Source organism: Lepidothrix coronata, unplaced genomic scaffold (genome assembly GCF_001604755.1).
Source record: "Lepidothrix coronata isolate B3197 unplaced genomic scaffold, Lepidothrix_coronata-1.0 Scaffold22, whole genome shotgun sequence".
Classification (NCBI taxonomy): domain Eukaryota; kingdom Metazoa; phylum Chordata; class Aves; order Passeriformes; family Pipridae; genus Lepidothrix; species Lepidothrix coronata.
In genome coordinates, this window is record NW_016690202.1 from 5414070 (window position 1) to 5435699 (window position 21630).

The 21630-nt window shown below is 36.4% G+C and overlaps 1 protein-coding gene across 3 annotated transcripts in view; it reads left to right on the top strand.

The window, feature by feature from the left end:
• The window catches only part of SMARCA2 (SWI/SNF related, matrix associated, actin dependent regulator of chromatin, subfamily a, member 2), a 119211-nt gene that overhangs the window by 69587 nt on the left and 27994 nt on the right, over positions 1 to 21630 (top strand). For all 3 annotated transcript variants that reach the window (XM_017808145.1, XM_017808147.1, XM_017808146.1), the window contains 5 exons: positions 1039 to 1205; positions 4470 to 4633; positions 5359 to 5586; positions 9043 to 9120; positions 11723 to 11941. In XM_017808145.1, the coding sequence (XP_017663634.1) occupies positions 1039 to 1205; positions 4470 to 4633; positions 5359 to 5586; positions 9043 to 9120; positions 11723 to 11941 (856 nt within the window). The remainder of the gene's footprint in view (positions 1 to 1038; positions 1206 to 4469; positions 4634 to 5358; positions 5587 to 9042; positions 9121 to 11722; positions 11942 to 21630) is intronic.

Consider the following 21630-nt stretch of genomic DNA (forward strand, 5'->3'; position numbering starts at 1 on the left):
TTGCATAATCTGAAATGAAATAAATTTACTTTTTTTTTCTTGACACTTTGTACAACTGTCAAGTCAATGCATGCTTTCTGAACAGAAGGTGTGCACCATCCACCTGTCTTGCTTCCTGTTTAGGTGCTAATGACATTTCTTCTTTTTTTTCCCTTAACTACTGTACCAGACTATTTGTCTCCTTAGTTAGTATACCAGAATACTTGTCTCTCAAAAAGTAAAGTCTTTTGCTGATTACAGTTTTATGCCTATCTTCTGGACTTTATACCATTGCTAATGATACATCATATTTTGCAAGTACAGACTCAAGGTTAGAAAAACATTGCATGAAATTTATTTTTGTAAAGTGTATCACCGTGATGCTGATTTAGACATCCTGTTTACTTTTATTCATTTTCTCACAGTTATGGGTTGATTCAGTGCTAAGAGCCTGTTTTGCAATCCTTAGCACAGGAGACAGAAGGGCAGCTAACCAAAGCAACTGAACACTGTCAGGGTCACCAAGGTTATATGGCTAAAGAGTATATCCTCTGTCAAACTCCTTCTATTACCTCTGTATATTAGTTCAGTTAGCAATATTTCACTCCCATGTGCATAATAATTGATTGGAAACAGAGTTTCCAACATGTGTCTGATGAATACAATTTGCAACTACAGTTGCAGTTGAAAGTTGTTTTCAATACCAGTTGAAGACAAAACTAGGAGGTGAATGTTTTAACTGATAAAATGCTTATCTAGGTAAGAAATAATGTTTGTTTTGATAAATAATGAAAATAATTGAATTTCATAAAGGAGGGTATTCTGTGTGATTGAAAGTCTGCACAGTTTTTGTAATTGAAGAAAAATCAGGAAAACGGGAATTCACATGTGTTTATTTTTTTATTTTAATCATCATAAGCAATTTTAAAGAAAGAAAGGTGCTATAATCTTGTTTGGATTAAGTAAATTAGTCTCTTTGTTATGGTCTGACATGATAATGACTGCAAACTTTTAAATGTAGGCTCATTCTGGCATTTACTGTTCTGTTTCTCTCAACAGAGCTGAACTTTATCGGGCTTCAGGGAAGTTTGAGCTACTCGATCGCATTCTACCAAAGTTACGAGCTACTAACCATCGTGTGCTTCTTTTTTGTCAAATGACATCACTAATGACCATTATGGAAGACTACTTTGCATTTCGAAATTTCCTTTACTTGCGTCTCGATGGTAAGCTAAATGGAAAAAAAAAGGATAATTAGCAAGATAGGTAGCATTCTTCATTAGTTTGGGCATGGAAGCCCTGGGTTCTCTTCATGGTGTCTTCCTAGCACACCAGTGCTGTGATGTGACTATACAAAAGTGTAAACAGGTTCAAAAAATTACTTTATAAATCTGCAAGGATATTTATCATGAAATTATGGCAGTAGACCCTTAAGATGCAATTTACTGGAATTTTCCTTATTCTTCCAGACAAGGTACTGAGCAAGATACGTTTTTGTCTCTGTTCATAGAGTTAAGTAATTTTCCCTCGCTCTTTCAGTATTTTCTTTCATCTGTTTAACCTGCAGATTATTTGGTTAGGGGATTGTTTTGATGAGCGCTCAGGTCTGTTCATGAAATGCAGATTATGTAAAAATTTGATGCTTAGGGGCTCATCTCTTTTTCACAAAGGGTTTAAAATCCAGAGTCCCAATCGGTCATCACTGTCTAAGTTGTCTGAAGATATTCTCGTGATAAGAGATGATAATGCTACTGCTGTGCCAACATTCCAGTGTAAAATTCAAATTCATTGATTTTTATCAGTTTAAAGTTCAACTGCTATTCTCCACAGTCTGAATTTCAGGGATGGGTAAATCAGTACCTGCAGCTTTCTTCGTGAATTTCCCAGGAAAATCAGGAACCTTGATTCCTTCATATGTAGATAAGTTTTACTACCTTTGAATGAAAAGATGATTTAGAAATATTGTGGAGTATTGTTCAGTATCTTTGTTCAGTATATTTATTGACTGTTCAGTATGTTTATTGATTTTCTAGATGAGGAGATCAAGTATATGCTCAGTAAATTCACGATGACACCAAGTTGAGTGGGAATGTTGATTTAGTCTGCTGGAGAGTAGCAGGGCTCCACAGAGGGATCTGGACAGGCTGAATCATTGGCCAAGGCCAGTGGTATGGGGTTCAACAAGGCCAAGTGCCAGGTCCTGCCCTTGAGTCACAACAACCCCAGACAGTGCTACAGGCAGGGGGAGAAATGTCTGAAAAGCTGCCCAGCAGAAAAGGACCTGAGGATGCTGTTGAAAAGCAGCTGAACGTGATCCAGCAGTGTGCCCAGGTGGCCAAGAAGGCCAGTGGTATCCTGGCCTGTATCAGCAATAGTGTGTCCTGCAGGACCAGGGCAGTGATCATCCCTCTGTCCTCAGCACTGATGAGGCCACACCTCGAGTACTATGTCCAGTTCTGGGCCCCTCAGTTCAGGAAGGACATCGAGGTGCTGGAGCAGGTCCAGAAAAGGACAATGGCTCTGATAAAGAGTCTAGAGGATAAGTTAAACAGGGAGTGGCAGAGGGAGCTGGAGAACATAAGGCTGAGAGGAACCTTATCATTCTCTACAGCATCCTGAAAGGAGGTTGTAGCCAGATGGTGGTCGGCCTCTTCTACTGGGCAGCTAGCGACAGGATGAGAGGACATAGTCTTAAGCTGCACCAGGAGAGGTTTAGGTTGGACATTAGGAGGAATTTCTTCACAGGAAGGATGATTAAACTTTGGAATGGATGGAATAGACTACCCAGGGAGGTGGTGGAGTCACCTGGAGGTGTTTAAGAAAAGACTGAATGTGGCACTTAGTGCCATGGTCTAGTTGATGTGATGGTGTTCAGTTAAAGGTCATACTTGATGATCTCAGGGGTCTTTTCCAACCTAGTTGATTCTGTGATTCATTCTGCAATTCTGTAAAAGGAAAATAGGGTATCCCACCTGAATTTTAAACCTGTTTGCCGCAGAATGTCTTTGTCAAAACTGTCCTAAGAACATACTAGCATGCTAACAAAGCCCTCTTCACACCTCTGGCCTGCAGGTGTTTTAATGCTTCCATTCAAGAAAGATTAATTATATTACATTTTAAATGTTTTAAATAACCTTACATCATGTGGTTTTAAATGAATTCTTTTTCATGCCAGGATGTTTACAGCAAGATATGGTATGGTAAATACACCTCCTTGTTTTAAGATTTTCCAGGTAGTTCATTAAATTAGATGGACCATTTTTCTTCTTTTCCAATTTTGTAATTATCTACCATACTGGAATGCAATCTTTATGTAGATTCTATCCAGCTGTCTTCTCATTTAGAGTGTTTTCTACCCAATTGATGTGGGTACTTTACCCAGTTAAGGGGTTCAGTGGGCCAGCAGTTTGGCTGTGTGGTTGTGGTGGCTCTGGGTGGATTGGAGTTAACTTTCCTCCTGGCAACCCATATAGTGCTGTGCTTTGCATTTGTGGTTTAGCAGGGTTGATAACTCTCCAGTGATACCACTCCAGTGTTTTGGCTATTGCTAAGCAGCACTCCAGAGTGTCAAAGCTTTCTCTGCAAACCACCCCTCCATCTCGGAGGCTGGTAGGCTGAAGGTGAACTGGGACCCACATGAGACAGCTGATCAAACTGACAAAATGGATGCAAACAGCAATACAAGCTGAGGGAAGAGGATGCAGGGACATTCCTTGTTGTGGCATTTGTCTTCCCAGTTACTCATTATGAGTGCTGAGATCCTGCTGTCCAGGAAGTGGGTGGACATCTGGCTGCTGATGGGAAGTAGTAAATACATTCCTCTTCTTGCCTTGCTGGCATATGCACCTTTCACTTTTATTAAGCTGCCTTTTTATTAGCACAGGAGCTTTTCTGTCTTATTTTCTCCCCCTGTACTGTTGAGTTGGGGGGGGTAAGGGGATGTATCTGGCAACCAGCTGAGGTCAACCCACTGTAATAATAAAAAAAGCTTCATCTTCTGTACATATATCACCCTCAAGATAGGACATTTTAAGAATTTTCAGTCCTTTGGTATTAATTATGACTCTGAAGGCGAACAGTGATATTTTGATAAATCTCTATATAAGTAGCTTTTAAAAATATTTAATTCTATTACAGCCAGAAGGCATTAATCAAAGCTAGAGGTCTTTGTGTATAGTAACTTCAGTTGAAATTTATGTGAGTCATGAAAATGTATAACAGTGTTAGCCAACATTTTAAGATTTACTTTTGAAAATTCAAGATAAATACTTTTAAAGAGATATTTAGAAGTCCGTCTCTTACATGTGATAGGCAGTTGACTAAAACATTTGTGGACAGTGTTTATTCTGTGTGACCTAAAATGTGGCAGATGTGTCAAAGAGCACTGCACTAAAATTACCCTTCCACATGTACTTTTAGCAACTGACATTGTATTTATATTATTTCAGTTCACATCTTTTTATGGGATCTTCATATTTTTTTCTTTTCAGGCACAACAAAGTCAGAGGATCGAGCTGCTCTGTTGAAGAAGTTCAATGAACCTGGATCACAATACTTTATCTTCTTGCTGAGTACAAGGGCTGGAGGGCTAGGCTTAAATCTCCAGGCTGCTGACACTGTTATAATCTTTGATAGTGACTGGAATCCTCATCAGGTTATTTTTATTTTCTTATCTTCATGAAATGTGCAAAGAATTCATGATTCATTTTTGAGTTGCTTCTTTAAATAGGAGATATAACCTGGAATGAAAGGAGAAAAATCCAGGTAAGTCATAAAATGCTGCTTTGAGAGGAATTAGTGAGGCAAACTGCCACGATCAAGAAGTGTTTTGGTTTGAATCACTGAACTAATTCTGTGTCTGCGTATATATTTTATCTGAGTTTCAGGGTATCCTCAGGAGTGTGACAAATGTTCTTCATTTGTATAACTGTGCTCATTCTTTAACCCTTAGGACATAATAACTAACGCTGCCTTTTCAGCCTTCAGGAGGTAGGTTGCAACACTTCAGTAAAGGTTGTGCTGAACGCTGCCTGTTTCATGAAATCGGTAACCATGTGAGCGCAGAAGGTCTTGGCCTGAGATACGTTGTTGGTGTAGTGGTTAGTACTGAGAATGGATCACCAGGAAAAGAGGGTATCAGACCACTTTGGCTTATTTAAAAAAGCCAAAAGATGTAACTGAAGTATGTCTTTTCCACCTTTTTTTTTCCCCTTTTTGTTTTTAAGAATGGAAGTGAGATATCTCTTGGAGTACATAGCCATGTGTGTGTTTTCAGCGATTTCACTTATCTGTGCAAATCACATCATAGCCAATGATGTGTAAAAGTAAGGGAAGAGAGACTAAAAAGAGTTTTACTCTCTCTATGTATTTTCCTAACAGGACTTGCAGGCACAAGATAGGGCTCACCGAATTGGTCAGCAGAATGAAGTTCGAGTCCTGCGACTGTGCACTGTGAACAGTGTGGAAGAGAAGATACTTGCTGCTGCAAAGTATAAGCTGAATGTAGATCAAAAAGTTATTCAGGCAGGAATGTTTGATCAGAAATCTTCAAGCCACGAAAGGAGAGCCTTCCTACAGGCTATACTGGAGCATGAAGAAGAAAATGAGGTAAGGTAATTAGAAATTATTGGAAAGCGGATGTTTCAGGAAGTATGGAGTAATTTTTTTCATCATTTACAAAGATTGTCATTTCCTTTGAAATTAGAAATGTCATCATATTCTTACCATCAGTCAAAGAAATAGCTTAATTTTTCTCTTTTTTATCATCACAGTAATAGGTTATAATGTAATGGTTATGAAGTAATAGTTATGATTAAATCTTAGTGTAGAATTAGGCATTGTAACTTAAAACCCATTCTACCCTCCATAATTTTGGCAAATAATTGCATTCAAAAAAGATTTTTTCCAGAACAGTTCCTAAATCCTATAAACCAGTTCCTAAATCCCTTTTATATGTAGGTAATTTGATTTTCAGACATGCTGAGCAATTAGCACTACCTAGGTTCAATCATGAAAAACCATGCCTATTGTGCCTCTTCTGGAACCTCGGTAAGAGTTAAGATCTGCTTTGATGTGCTTTGGGCTTAGGGCAATCCAGCAAAATAACTGCTTCTTTTGGGGGCTGTGTCTAGCCTGGACTTCTCATCACCACTTCCTCTTCAAGAAACAATTAGCTGATTAAAAAGAGCTGTCAAGTCTTCTTTTACAGTAGTGGACAGTGAGGTTACAGAATTACTCACTGTATGTCCCTGTCTCTTCATTGTCTTGTTCTATGGAACTGTAAGTGGAGAATGATGAGCCTATTCTTTTGCCTGTCACTGCAGATTCTTCTCTTAATTTGAAGAAAATTCAGTATTTGAATGAAAGCAGTATTTGGGGGAAAGCAAATAAATGTATCAGTTGTACTGGTAACACACACACACAAAATCCTGTTCTGCGGTGACGTTTCTCAACTAGAAAATACCTTATAGTAGTTAAAGACAAAAAGATTTTAAGACTGATTTTGCCTCTGAGTATGCCTTGTATGTCTGAATATGGTGCATACTGAAAGAAAGAAGGTTCTATAGCCTGTGTTTCACTGGCATCCTCCATTACATGGTGTAAAGTTTCAAAGACTGAGGAGTTTCCTTCTTCAATCATTAATCCTTTTGTGTAAACTCTGTCTTGCGCATTTAGAAAATGTAGTACCTCATTAAGATGGAATTTTGTATTGTTTTAGTATTTTCCTAAAATTAGAGTGATAAACGTTATCAGTAATTGTCTTTTATTTGTAGTGTCAATGCAGAAACGCGGTGATACATATGTACCATTTTTGATTAAGTAAAACTGTAGTTCTAAAGCAGCCAATGGTATCTATATTAGTAGATAGATTAATTTGAAGTCAGCAGAAATATTGAGTAAGCCTATGTTTTGGTTTTTTTAATTGATGTAAATTTGTTTATTATGTTTTCAAAGCCCTAGAAAATATTTATCTAACTGGTTCCAAAGTCAGGCCTGTAGCTCAGGGACTGCTTGACTTGCATTATTTCATAGATAACTTCAGAACAATCTGCTTCTTGTGTGTTGTTCAGATACATTTGGTCTGTCATCCTGAAGCAAGCAGATTTGAGCAAGGCTTGTTTGCCACAGCACAGCATCAGTGTTTAAAGTAAGCATTGATGTTGGTGTCTGACTTCTAACAGCAGACTGAAGATTTGAAGGAATACTTCTGTGTGAACAGAGACTATGCAAAATTTGTCTAAACACTAAAACTCTTGAGGGACTAAGAGGGATTGAATTTGCCCCATCCTGCACATTGCTTCTTCATTGCTGCAGCACTGAAAACAAATTTGAGTATCATATGAGAGATTGACTAGAAAAAAGTATATCTCTCAGCTAAAAGTTAATATATCAACAATAATATCAACCATATTAAAACAACTTTGACTTGCAAATATATACCAGCACATCTAAAAAAGAGGTTGTGTAGCAATCACCTAGTTAAATATTCCCGTGCTAAGCATGCTTTAAACTTGTCATACTTACATGTAGAGCACTGTTTGTACTTTCTTAGTGGTTTTTGTAAGTTTAGCATTGAAACTCCCTTATTTTTCTTTCTTCTTTCCTCTTCTCTTTGCACTGTTTTTTTTCAGCAGTGCTAGATAAAGGAAAGAGGTAATTTCTGTGTATTTTGAAAGATTTATTAGAATAACAGCAGTGTATCGCAAGTGATTAAAAGTTAACTTGTTCATGGAGTAATTTTGTATTAGCACTGGTGTTTATTTTTAGTTTTCTCTTCTGCCAAGTCTACCTTATTGGCAACAGGATTGTTCACACATCCTGTTAACCACAGATAATACGGACACAGCTTCTGCTGTGTGATCCCTGATTTTTTTCAGATCAACAATTACTTTGAGGTGGTAGGAAGTGTATGAAACTTCCAGGATGATCACATTCATAGAAGAATCTTTTTTTTCTCTCTGTATGTAACCATGTGACTTCCTTTTTTTGAACATTGAAGGAGAAGTGAGTAGAAGTAAGAAGAACCAGCTATCACTTTCCAATTTGCTTTGTTCATGTTAAATTATATGTTCATTAAGGTACAAAGGTGTTCTCTGAGAATTGCATCAATAAGAACTGGGGGGTTTTTTCTGAGCTGTAGAAATCCTACCACTGGAGGGAAGATAGGTGGGTATATAAAGGCCTTTTTTCTTCATTTCAGAAAAATAATAGCTACAGGATATTAGGTTTTTGGGGTGTTATATGCAGCATCCGATACTCCCATTACACTGGATTCAAAATATGAGTTTTCATGAAGAATTATAGGTCTCTGGTGTACTGTAATAACAGGTTTAGAAAAGCCTATGAAGGAATCACTGTAGTTTTACCATTTCGCGTGACCTGTTTTCTGGGCTTTCATAATAATACAGGGAGGGAAACTGAAATTTTAACACTGATTGTGTTAAAATGGGTATCATGAGTGTTCAGCTTTAACATTTTTCATTGAATGCTACAGTTTTGAATTGTTTTTCAAGTGTCTGTTTCTGTTTTTATGACATAACTGATTTTGTCGAAGTAAAATTTTCACATCTCAATTTGTAAGTAGACAGTGGACAAGAGAAAGGGATTCAGCAGTGTTATTTTCCAGTATAAAGACATATTTCATTTTTTTTCATTTAATCAGGACTTCTTCGTTCTCCGTGCTTTGGCAGCAAAGACCTCAAAATGTGGAATAGTATATCTGGGGGAGCACTGTAGAACAGCACAATGAAAATACATTTTAACCAAAGCACTGACTATGCTTCTGACCCAGGAAAACCACAACCCAAATTTTCCTCATTGTGTATTTGTTCATTTCCACATTCTTGAATTAAGAAGGTAGTAATAAGTCCCAGTTGTCTGTCTGATTGTTATTTTTGTGTAACTTCTGAATAGCTGAACATTTTAAAAGTTTTAGTTTCACTTTTGAGTGTTTCACACGTGTTGTCTGAGAGGGAGGGTCAGTGAAGCTCTGACTTGATGGAGGCTGTTACTTCAAATTGCATGTAACATCTTTCTAATAATTTTATCCATCTTTTTAACCAGGAGGAAGATGAAGTTCCTGATGATGAGACTCTGAATCAGATGATTGCTCGACGTGAGGAGGAATTTGATCTCTTTATGGTAAGGATGATGTGATTATAAGTAGATTATCTTCTCCAGTGTTTTAACTAAGGCTTTAACCTTTTGTCATTAAATTTTGGAAAACTTTATTGGAGGAATATGCTTTATTTACTTGCATTGTTTATCTGAGGAAAGAAGTGTAGTCTGCTTAAACACAGAGTTCCTCACATGACAGAAAGACTCAGAGATCCTTGCTGTCAGTACAGTGAAAAAGTGACAATCTGGAGGAAGAATCTGACACAACCTGAGAAATTCGTAGTGCGAAAACTGTAGTCACAGTTTGGCTTGCTAATCCTGCAGCACCCTTTTGCTATTCAACATTTCTTCTTCCTTTTGGGCTTTGATGTTGGCAAGGACAACTACAGGAACTTAACTAGATAGCAAATTAGTAGACTTACACTGTTGTTTTCTTGGTGAGTTAGCTGGAGTTTGCTGATGGTTTTGTCAAGGGCCCAGTTACTTGCATCTCTGCTGCTACAGCTGTTGAACAGTTACCAAAATAGAGCTAGTGACAGTAGTTCAAATGTAAGCCACTCATTTTTATTACTACTTCCCTTTTTGTTAATGCTACTGCAGCACTGATGGAGTAATTACTAAAATGTCTGTATAGGCATGGCTCTTGCCTCATTGAATGTTATCTCAGAAAAACTGAAATCTCTAAAGTCAGACTGCACAGAAAATGAGTGGTTACAGTCACCTATCTTTTTAAACTTTGCGTCAGTGATCCGGGTGTAAGGAGATTTACGTGACAGAAACCAAGAGGTGGCCTTTCAATCCAAAACTCAAAAGAAATAGTTTCATCCAAATTATTGACTTAATGTACCCTGATTTGTGTGAAAGTAGATTTGTTCTGGTAGTAGGAGAACCTAGTATTTCTTCTTCAGACTCAGAAGGGAAGAACTAATTCTTGAATTGAAAGTAACTGATGAATTTATGTCTATTAGCAGGAAATTTTTAAAACTTCATCTTTTAGTATTAAATTTGAATTGTGTGGATGTAATTTATGTTTTTCATATTAATTGACATGGAAGTTTTTAGGGGAAAGTAAAGAATTGCAGTAGGTAATAAAAATTTAAAAAGGCAAAAGTAACATGCTTTGAAGGCCAGAGTTTGAAAATAGTAAGATAGAAAGAGTGAAGTTAAATATTAATGGCTAAGAAATAATTTTAATTGTTAATAAAAAATGGTTTTCATTGTAGTAAACTGTTTAATTATAAAAGAAAAATCTGAAAAGAAACTTTGGCAGTCAGGGCTCTTTGTCTTCTTTCTATCAATATTTCAGGTCTTGTACAGTCAGATAAAAAGCACAGGCTGTATTCTCCCTACCTTAGTGATACCTGTGTCTCCCTAGAGATAATACCTCTGAATTCATGCATGTCTGTGTCTTGGCTAGGGTTGTAGAAGGATGATATGTCTAGTTGGCCTCCTGTGTTAAATGCAGCATCATGCACACAAGGAAGGGGTTTACACATAGTTGAAAACATTTTTTATGAAGGTTTACTGGCCAAAGCAGTAGCCTGCTACAATGCTACAGCCAATTCTGATGCTAGTCTATTAATATTTTTTTTTTCAAATATGAAAATTAAATGCTTGGTCACCATCTGTTTGTTTCCTCTGCTTAGCAGCTAATTACTGAGTAATAAGTACTGTATGACTCTTCAAAAGGCCTAATTGAAATGGGTATTCATATTACCTGATATGAGTACTTAAGAAAATGCAGATGCAATTCACAGAACCATAGGAAGCTTGATCAGCATATAGTCAATAGAGAAAGGTGCATGCTTCCCCAGGAGGATTATGAAGTATCTCACTGGTGAGTAGGTCATGGGAATCTATCCTCAGTATCCATATCTGTTTTCTGAGGTAATTGCTCACCACACTTGAAATTAATTTATATGCTTATTCAAATTTTTAAATTATTTTTATTTCAGCTGAAAGTCTTAACATTACCTTCAAATGTTCTTAACACTTTATCCAACATTATCTGGTATTTTTGTGTTTTGATTTTTGTCTAGTACAGCAGTATGATCAGGAAAAATTCAGGTTTAAGCATGTTGGCTTTCTGGCACTGTAAAGCTTGCACTGTAGGCAAGCTCTTCTCTGAATTTATTAATTCTCTTTTGATTCTTCTTTTCTAATACGAACTTCTAAATTTTCTTCTTCTTATATTCAGGCACACAAAACTGTGTGTTTTCAATTATTCCTTTTAGTTACATAATACTAACACCTTATGGGGACATCGTGAGGGAATGATTAGTATTTGCAAATACAAAAAGCCTGTGCAAATAAGGAAGAGTGTTTTAATTAACAGAACACAGCAGTGTTCTTGTGATCTGCTTTTTGTCACTTGGCTGCTTCGTTGTCTTAGTTACTTCAGTGAAAGCTAGTTGTGGAATAGTGAATATGACTGAAAATTAACAAACGAGTGTAGCCTTTTCTTTTTATAGTTGCATTTTAGAAGTATTTAAGAGTATCGTGAGAGGGAAATACCTGTGAAGGACTTGTTTAACGTTTCAGATATCAATAGATAGGTAGACATTTACATGGTGCGCTCAATAATTGCCCTTAAAACTTTTTTATCCTTTCTCGATTCCCATTGCAGCGTATGGACATGGACCGTCGCAGGGAGGATGCCAGAAACCCTAAGCGTAAGCCACGCTTGATGGAGGAGGATGAATTACCATCCTGGATTATTAAGGATGATGCTGAAGTTGAAAGGCTTACGTGTGAAGAAGAAGAAGAAAAAATATTTGGTAGAGGATCCCGTCAGCGCAGGGATGTGGACTACAGTGATGCTCTCACAGAGAAACAGTGGCTGCGGGTAGGTTGTGCCTTCTAGTTGATTGGTTGGGTTTTTTACATTTGAAATTTAGTCATTTGGGGTGGGGTTATTTTTTTTGCTTTGAAGACTGCAGCAGGGAAAGCGCAATGTAGTAGTTAGGCCTAAAATGTCCTTATTATCCAGCTTTTGCTGCTGTGTTGAAGGCATAAATAAGTTTTGAACTGCACTGCAGAAACTGCAGAAACTTACGTCAGTGTTTTTAAGTGCTGAATCAGGGCTATGGTAGCATTCAGTTGGAACTATTCTATTGCCATGGATCTTGACATATTTCTTACATCTTTAGGCACTTTCATATGTGTCATCTTTCAGATACCCAAAGCATTCTTTTGTGGTAGTGGAGACTAGTAATCAGTGTCTATTACAACTTTCTGTACTGCAGAAGCTGACTATGTTTTTAAATACCTGAATTCAACCCTTTTAAGAATTTGGAAATTTTCACATAAGTTTCCTTTCTCTCAGGCTATTTCATTTCCAAATCTTGAGCATTTCTTGGCTCCACTAAGATCAAAATACCTGATAAATGATTTAAGAATTTAAGACCTGAAAGCAAAGATTCTAAACTTAACTCGGACAAAATTTGTGGTTTTGTGGTACTTAAGGATTCTTGCTGTTCTGTGAAATACACATCTAGTGAGTAATAATGCATGTGTCTTTTCAGAGTGGGAGTAAATATAGGAAGAAGCATGGTGAGGATTGATTGTTGGAAAGTCTTTTCAGAACAAGGAAATTTGATAATATTCTGATTTTGAAAACTTATAAAGTATTTTAAGAGCAAAACGAAGCTACATGGTTTGACAGAGTAAGTTTTATTGTAGAAGAACAACAGACAATACCAACCTGAATATACAGTGTAGTTTTTGTGTATAATTTGCTAAAGATAGGTAAAAATCTTAACCTACTTAGTTTCAAATGTGATGTTGGTGTGAGTGCATTGTGTAATACTGTGCTAGGAGCTAATCTGGATTGTGCTGCTTTGGGGAGAAAAGCTTTGAATGATACATCAGCTGTAAATTTTAGCAAGTCTGTGAAACTATGGGAGTTTTATACTTGGCATTTTCAAGGAGTGTACATCTACTCAAGGCCATTTTAAACTAATTTTTTTAAATGATGAAATACTCTGGCTGTGGCAACATAGACGTTAGCTTTGACTTTTGTGTTTTGTGTGTTGAGTTGGCTGTAATACTTGTGTTAAGTGTTTTATTTTTAAAAATGCCAACTGTAAAAGAAATCATCTGATCCCTCTTCCTTCTGCAGGCAGAATCATCCAATCCCGTGTCATTTGTAATAGTAGTTCATCTGACCTGTTCTTCTAGGCATTCCTGAGCAGTGAATTTAAAAATCCAGAGCAGTTTTTAACTGTTTGACTTTTCCTTATATTTTACCTGAATTTTCCTCTTGGAATTAAAGCTAATTGGTTCTTGTCCTAATCACTGCTCATGCAGAACAGGCTACTACCTTTGTTTTTTTTCAACATTTTGTGTCATAGAAGAGTTGTCACCCTGTTCAGTAAATTCATAAGATTAACAACCACTGCTTATGCAGTCTTTCCCCATAGTTCCTGTTTTCTAGCTTTTTTGATTATTTTCACTGATTTCCCCTAGTTTTTCTATATATAACTGGTGTCTTTCTACGGGTTTGGTTGAAAGCTAGACATCAGAATTCCAGATGCGGCGTCATTTCAATAAGGAGGAGGAGTTCTTTCACATAACTTCTAGGATACTTACACCTCATAATCCAGTATTTCATTTTCTTAACATGAAAGGTATTAACTCATGTTAAATTTTTGATCCAGTATAAGACCTTAGTCCTTTTCTGTGGATCTACTTCCTTGCCAGCTTTTCATAATCATGTTTCCTATAGTCATTCTTTCCTTCCTGCTGAGAAGATTTAGCATACACCCTCACTGAATGATACCTGAGTTTTCTTCACGAAAATTACTCTGAATTTTAAGCCTATCCTTAGGTAAACTTCTGGTCAGCTTGGTGTTCTTTTGAGATTTAGTGGGCATACCTTCTATTCTGTGTTTCTGAAGACAGTAAAAACACTGCAAAGTGCTGGACCATTTGATAAAGAGTCATTAAGGAATACTCTGAAAACAATTTCTTAGCAGGTCTCCGTATACTTGATAGTGGGTTTTTTCATTGTTTGCTTCTGAGTCTGTTTCGTGAGGCCAAGTTAGAAACCTTGCTAGTCAAGATGGTATATATACTAACCCTTTTTCACCGTGGTTTGTTTTTCTGTTGACAGAAATTGTTCTCCCTTCTCTCTATTGTGTTGTTAAGCATGTTTTCAGATTAGCTGTTACCTAACAGATAGGTAAGATAAGATAAGAAGATTGCTTCACAGTGCACGCACCAACTCTACCGTATACATAGTTTAACATGCTTTCAGGTGTCCTTGAGAGTGTGTTGAAACAAATAAAAGAGTAGGACTGCCAACACTTTTTATACTCCTTTTTATGGAATTACGTTTATAGTGTAACACTGCTTATGCACATTCAGAATAAAACTCCTAATTGGGTAGATAATGAAATGTAAGCAAAGTTTTCTGAGTTTTTTAATCTTATTTTTCATGTGTGTAAAATGGAGTTCTTTGTCACACCCATTGGCCATTCAGCAGATTCAGCAGAATCTTTTACATCTTCTTTGAAGATGCGTTAGATTTTTCTGTAATGACATCTCTAGAATATGTCATAATAATTGTGTACAACATATTCAAGGGAATATTTAACTGTATAAACAATAAAAAATGGTGTTATATAGTTTATAAGCACTTGTATCTTGTGGCTTTGATACTGTAACCTGTAATAGTTTCATGCATATTGCATGAAAACTGTAATTAATTGTTTAATGTTAACTTGGATGCAAGATAGAAGCAGTAAGTTCTGAATTGACTAATACTTTAATTCATAAGATACCCTTCTAACTGTGTTCTACGTCATGGTGTTCTCCAAAGATAGGTCTATTGTTATTGCAATATTACAGAAGGAGATTTGTTTACCAGCATCAAGGGATGCCCCTTATTTCTTTCTCTTGCTGTGGCTGCTGTTACAGCTTTATAGCTGTCTTCTCATGGGGTTTTCTGAATAAAACTTTGCATTTCTGACCAGTAAATTAGTTTCATAATATCAATATCTAGTCTTCAGCTGTCTCTTTTTCTTTTATGTCTTATGGAGTTGACTAGATCTTTTCTAAGAAGTTTTGCCTCATTCAGCAGCCACACCTCTGACTGTGAAGATAACTGCTTGCCCCTTCTCAGTTGGACTCTGAACCCTCTGCTGACACACCCAACACTGAAAAGTGTAGTTCAGATCATGGCAGATGCCCACAGGATCCGCTATACACTTCAGGGTCTGTATGCATGCATGTATACTGACAAGTATGTCAGCTCCCTTCTTGCTAGGAGGTCAAGTACCTGAATTTGGAAGCAAGGGATGAAATAATTACAGAAGCCATATAATCATAGGCAGTATTTAGTGAGATTGTGCTGCTGCCCCGAACAACCTGTAATTCACTGACAGCCTCCCAGGAAATTTCTAAAACACAAACAGGCTTCATCACTAGCTGTCGCTGCAGCTTGCTGTTCTCTAACAGTTGGCATGACAACCATACTTTCTTGAAAAAAAAAAATCTGTAAGGAGGAGATTGCTTCCTGATTCTACAAAGCATTTCTATGCTGGAAGTATTTCATGCATTAGCAGGTTCTGTCTCTGCACGATTTCTAATAGAACTACAAAATGCTTTACTGGATCCCATGGCATATTATTTTCTAGAGGGGTCGTCTACTAAGAAATCTATTGCCTAGCACAGGTTTCAAGAAACAGAGGATTTTTTTTGAGTGGTTACAAGACCCTTAAGACAGTTGCATCTGGTTTCAGCTTCTCATTCAACTTAATTGCTGGCTAGGTGATATGAATAAAGTTTTAGTCCGTAGTTGTTCAACTAATTTGAAATAGCTTTGCATGTTGGCCAGGGAAACATATCTGAGTACAAAATCAGATATATCTCATTTACATCATGCAGAATTGCAGAAGTCATGCTTGTTTAGTTGATCTAAAAATTGTAAGTGAAATTCCGACATTTGGTTTGTAATTAGTCAGTCTTAGTTAAAGAAAACCAGTTCTGGCTTTCACACATACAGAATATCTGATGAATAGTGTTTAACATAATCATGACAAATTTTATTTGTTTATATTTACTAACTGAGGTTATGTTGTATAATAAATCAAACTACCTAGCGGGAAAATTGTTGGACACGTTTTCAAATATTTTCTCATCAGACGGAACTTTGCATAACTTTTTGATTTTACACACTCCCTAATAGTATGGTAGGTTAAGTTTGGTAGCAGAGAGTAAAGTTGGGCCAACTTGTGGCTACAATTGGTATAAATCACTAAAAGTTTTTCAAGTAGGTTTGTGTTTTCTGAGAGACATTCACTTTTTTGTATACAACTTTAGAATGAATACTAGGAACATAATTCTAAGACCTGGTTTTGTAAACTGTGATGGTGGAATTTGATTTTACAGTAGTCTTTGTTAGATACTGAAATAGCTGAATGGAAAATTAGCATTACATTCTATAACTGTTTTAGTCTATATTGGAGGCTGAAATTCTGAGAAGGAGAAAAAAATTAACTTTTAACCCAGTGCATAGTTCATCTGAATAGTTCATGTACATAATACCCCTGCACCCCTGTTTTTTTCTCTTCATTACTCCTTTATACCATTTTTGGTTACAATTGCAAAGTTTCCTGACTTGCTGCTAAACCTGTTTAACTGTCAAGTAAGTGGGTATTTGCCCACAGCATTTGAAGAAAGTTACATTCTGACCTAAACTCTGCTCTGTAGTATTGAATCGTAATTCCAATTGAATTTGTTAAACTGTAGGGGAGAACAAGTCACATTTAAAAGACTGTCACTGGAGTGTTACAAAGTCTACCGTCCCAGGATGTTGTCTGTTTTGTGACCAGCAATCATCAGAATGCCTCAGGTACTCTTTTCTAGTGTGCAGTTTGAGGCTGATAAGTTTTATGCACGTGGAAGCTGATTTTTTGAAGGATTAGGAAGTTGGACATGACTTTAAAGCCTTATTTAACCAAGTCATGATTATGTTCTGCATATTACTATGTATCTTTCGTGTCCTTTTCATGAAATTCAATTCAGAATCTACTTATGGAAAAAAATAGGTAGTTTTAAGTTCCAGTGAAATTAAAACTAATGAAGCAGTTTAGATGAAATGGGGTTTTCTTGGCTTTTTATGGATGAGAGGGAATTTAAATGCATCTGCCTGATACCTTCAGTTCTCTATTTTGACAAGATAATTTTGTTAGTATATAAAGAAAAGGGCCTGATTTACACTCTGGGTGACTTTCTCAGAATGTGGAATTAGGATTGAGAGTATTAATTTGAGAGTATTAATTTTGGAAACTAAAAAAGTACTTTGAAATGCTTCTTCAGTATTTTTGAGATATTCTCTGCAAAGTAATTTTTAGTGTTTGAAATACATTCTCTTTGTGAGAAAGACCTCAAATCAGGAAATCTGAACAGCTATTTACAAGGAATACCAATCAGTAAAACATTGCTGTATTTTCATAGTATTCTTTTTTTTTGAGACTGTGATTTTGACTGTACAATGTTACATGTAAAGTACCATAAAAAATATTTCAAGTGGAATTGTGCATCTATTCCCCTCTAGAAAAATTGGAATAGTAGTGAGTGACATGTAAGTCCCTTTATGTATTTTTTAAAAATGTGAGGAGTATTGTTAGTATTAGACTAAAATAAACTGCATTTTCTTTAAAATAGCTTTAGTTTCTGACATACCAAGTTTATGTAGCCTGGAAGTTGTGAGCTAAAACTCTGGGTTTCAGGTTTTGTTGTATTATTACTGTTTTGAGTGCGAATTTTTTCCTGAAAAAAAAAAGGTCCTGTGGTTAAGATGCCAGAAATACTGTTCAAATCAGCTGCCTGGAGAAGGGGAGAGTGAGGAGAGACCTCCATTGCAGTCTGCAGCTTCCTCAGGATGGGGAGCAAAGGGCAGGACTGATCTGTTCTCTCTGGTGATCAGTGGCAGACCCAAGAGAATGACCTGAAGTTGCATCAGGGGAGACTTAGGTTGGATATTAGGAAGAAGTTCTTTACCCAGAGCGTCGTTGGGCACTGGAACAGGCTCCCCAGGAAAGTCGTCATAGCATCAAGCCTGACAGAGTTCAAGAAGTGTTTGGACAATATTCGCAGGCACATGATGTGATTCTTGGGGATGGTTCTCTGCAGGGCCAGAAGTTGCAGTAAGTGATCCTTGTGGGTCTCTTCTAACTCAGGATATTCTGCGATTCTAAAACTAAAACCTAAACAACTATTAAATAATTCACAAAATCTACAAGAAAAGAAGTCTGCATTAAAAGTGTAAAATATTATTGTTGCTGGGGCGTATGGCAATGGAATGAGAAACAGCAAACATTTTAATATTCGACTCCGCTGCTATGTTCTCTGACATACTTTGACAGTAACAATGATGGGTAATATGCAGTAGCTAACCGTTTGTCACCTATTGATTTTTGAATAAAGACAACTTTTTTCATATGTTGAAAAAAGTAAATTAAAAATAATTAATAAAAAAATAGATGTTGCATTTGTAACATGGGTAAGAAGTTACCCATACCTTTCCAAGTGTATATTGTGGCTGAAGTATTTATTCACTCTAAGCAAACTGAGACCTTTTTTGTAGAAGGCCACCTTCTAAAGGCAGACCTGAGCAGGTGATGGGAAGCTTCATGCTGATGTTTTTCATGCAGCAGGTGTGACAGGAAAAAGTAATTCTTCTGATGGATTGGCATATGTATGTAGAGCTCTGCTCCTTCTGTAGAAGTGATAGCAATTTGTGTCATGTATATAAACAATATGGAAGAACTAACATAGCAAATATGGAAGAATGGGGAAGTTTCAGACTGATTTTCTCAAAAATTACTCAGCATATCCTTAGGCATGTCACGAGTGGCAGTTAGCTTCCTGAGTCATCTTGAAGTACCTTACTTGATGAGTACAACAGTGTACTTCCTTACTCTAGCAGTAAAATATTAATCTTAAAAAAAATCCCACAAAAACTTTGCAGTAAGCACAACCATATAATTTTGTCCTGTACTCTGAAATCATCATGTTTAGAGTGTTACAGTTTATGGTTTCATGGGTATCCATTATGTATCCTTTTCAGTTGCATCTGACCTTTTTAGCTAGAATTCGAGCTCAGAACTAAGGACTTTGTTGCTGCTTACAGACTTAACTTTAGTTTTTGTATATGCATCTGTAGTATACAATACTATACTGTACATTATTCTGTTGGAAAACTTTGTGTCTTCTTAGCTCTCATTGGCTTTTTAGGAATCTTCTTTGTTTTGTTCAGTTAGTATTTGCTCAGGTAATAGTTATTGCTTGTCAGACTGTGATTCACATTGCAGTTTATCCCAGAAGGCCAAAAAGACCTTCTAGACAGGTACTGTTCATGTTAGATTTTTACTTTTAGGCTGTGATTTGCATCTTAAAGGGTCAAACTGTACTGTAAGTCCTGCCACAGTCAGCTAACTGCAGCTTTAGAAGCATCCTGAAGACATGGAACTCACTGCATCACTAAGCATCACAAAATGCTGTTTGGGTATAAGGTACATAAAAGATACACATAACTAAACTTTTTTCAGCAACTTATCCAAAGTTTGACTTAGTTGCATTTCATGTAATCTTCCTCCAAATTCTTCTAAGTTATTAAAAAACTACATTGGAAATGTCACAAGGGGCTATCTCCTACTGTTTATTCTTTAAACACAGTCTATTTCTATAAGCAAATTTTTTTCCTCTGTTGGCATAGGAAGTGAGTTTTCTAACCTCTTGCCGTATATTTTTCTCATACCGTACTCTCTTATGTGCTTCCCATTCTTAATTGCCTCAGAGTACCTACATTAAAAATGATAGATCTCTAAACCCAATTTCCCATGCTATTAGAAAAATCCTTAACTTGTTTTCTGTGAATAAGAAGATACAAGAATTCTATGAACATCCACTAAAAAATAATTAAACTATAATGGTTTCTGAAAGCTGTTCATTTTTTTGCGAGATACTTTTATCTGTTTTGTTTTGAGGTTTTTTTCTTGATTTTGTTCCCATTTAGCTATGTTCCACATTTTAAACTTGTGATAAAAAATGACTGCTGAGAATGTGCGAATGTACTTAAATGTAAGGGAGGAGAAGAACATATGAGAGAAAATATTTAATGGGATGACTGTTGGCAGGAGCTGAGTTTACTTTAACATGCTTAAAGATGCCAGTTTAAGCTTTGTACTATAAACTTCTCATGTTGCATTATTAAATGCAGTACTGTTTCAGGATACACATAAAATTTATGCTCACTTGTAAAATAGAAGTCTTTTGTTAGTCTATTCATCCATTGATCAAAAAGAAAGAAAACTATTTTTTCTGGGCAGTTGGAAGGCACCACTGAATATCTGTTTACTTGAGAGCCAAATAATTCCCTTATTCTAAGGCTATAGATTTGGCTCAAAATTGATGATTCCACACTGGAAATCTGCTAATCATCCCTTTGTGTTTTAGTCCTCAGCTGTGTTGTTTCCATAGTAGAAGAAAAAGCATCTTGTTCTTTATAGGAAACATTCTACTAAAACATGGTATCCTGCTGTATGTTGCCAGATGTTGTTGTTACTCCCCCTGAGTATGTTCCAGAACAAGAGTTTGTCATGTCCACTTACCTTTTCCAGTGCTTAGCATTGTCAGTTTTATTTTTACCATAGGAAAAGATGCCTGTTGCCGCAAATGTTTTCAACATTCACTGCAGGTAAATGTCCTGGAAAGAGCCAAGGCTGTGGTTTCTTTTTGAAGAGCTGATCTGGTGAGGGTATAAACCCTGTCTTAGAAGAAAAAGGAGACAAAGTTCTTTGGATGCAGAAGGGCTAAGCCCTGGAATTTTTTTTTTTTTAATAAATTTAAAAATCCATTAATTTCCATTCTTAAGGATTGAAATTTGAGAATTTTTTCGTAAAGAATAAAATCAAGCATGAGAAGTCTGTGTTTAGTTGTTAGCATTATGAGCTGCAAAACATCAACCACGCTGTTAGTCTGCCAGGAGGTGACATTGCGAAGTAAAGATTTCCTACCATCTTTCACAACAGAAGAACGGCATGTCTTTTAAACAACGTAAATGATAAGGAAAAAAGATAAATTAACATTGCTCAGAATTACTCAGAAACCTGCAACAGTAACAGTATTTTGTGAAATATAATGTAAACGGCAACAGGAAATACTTGTCTCACAACTGGGAAGAAAAGTCATTCTATGCACTTATTAGTGGTCAGATATAGATGTGTTTCTGATTGGTTTTTTTATGCATGATCTCCCGTGTGAAATAAACAATGTCTTACCTGACTGAGAGACAGTAAATGCCTGGAAGTTTTTTCCATGGTTTTGGATCTAGCCTTTGTTGTTGAGTATTTTCAAGACTTCATTGCAACATGTTTCCTCCTGTTCTATGACATTTTATCTGTGAGCCTGAGCGGAATGTAGGTTTTACCAGGAATACTACTAATTGTCTTAAATATTGTTCATAATTTCTAAACTAATTAATCAGCTATTGTAGAAAGTCATTAAAAATGGAAGGAAAAAAGTAGT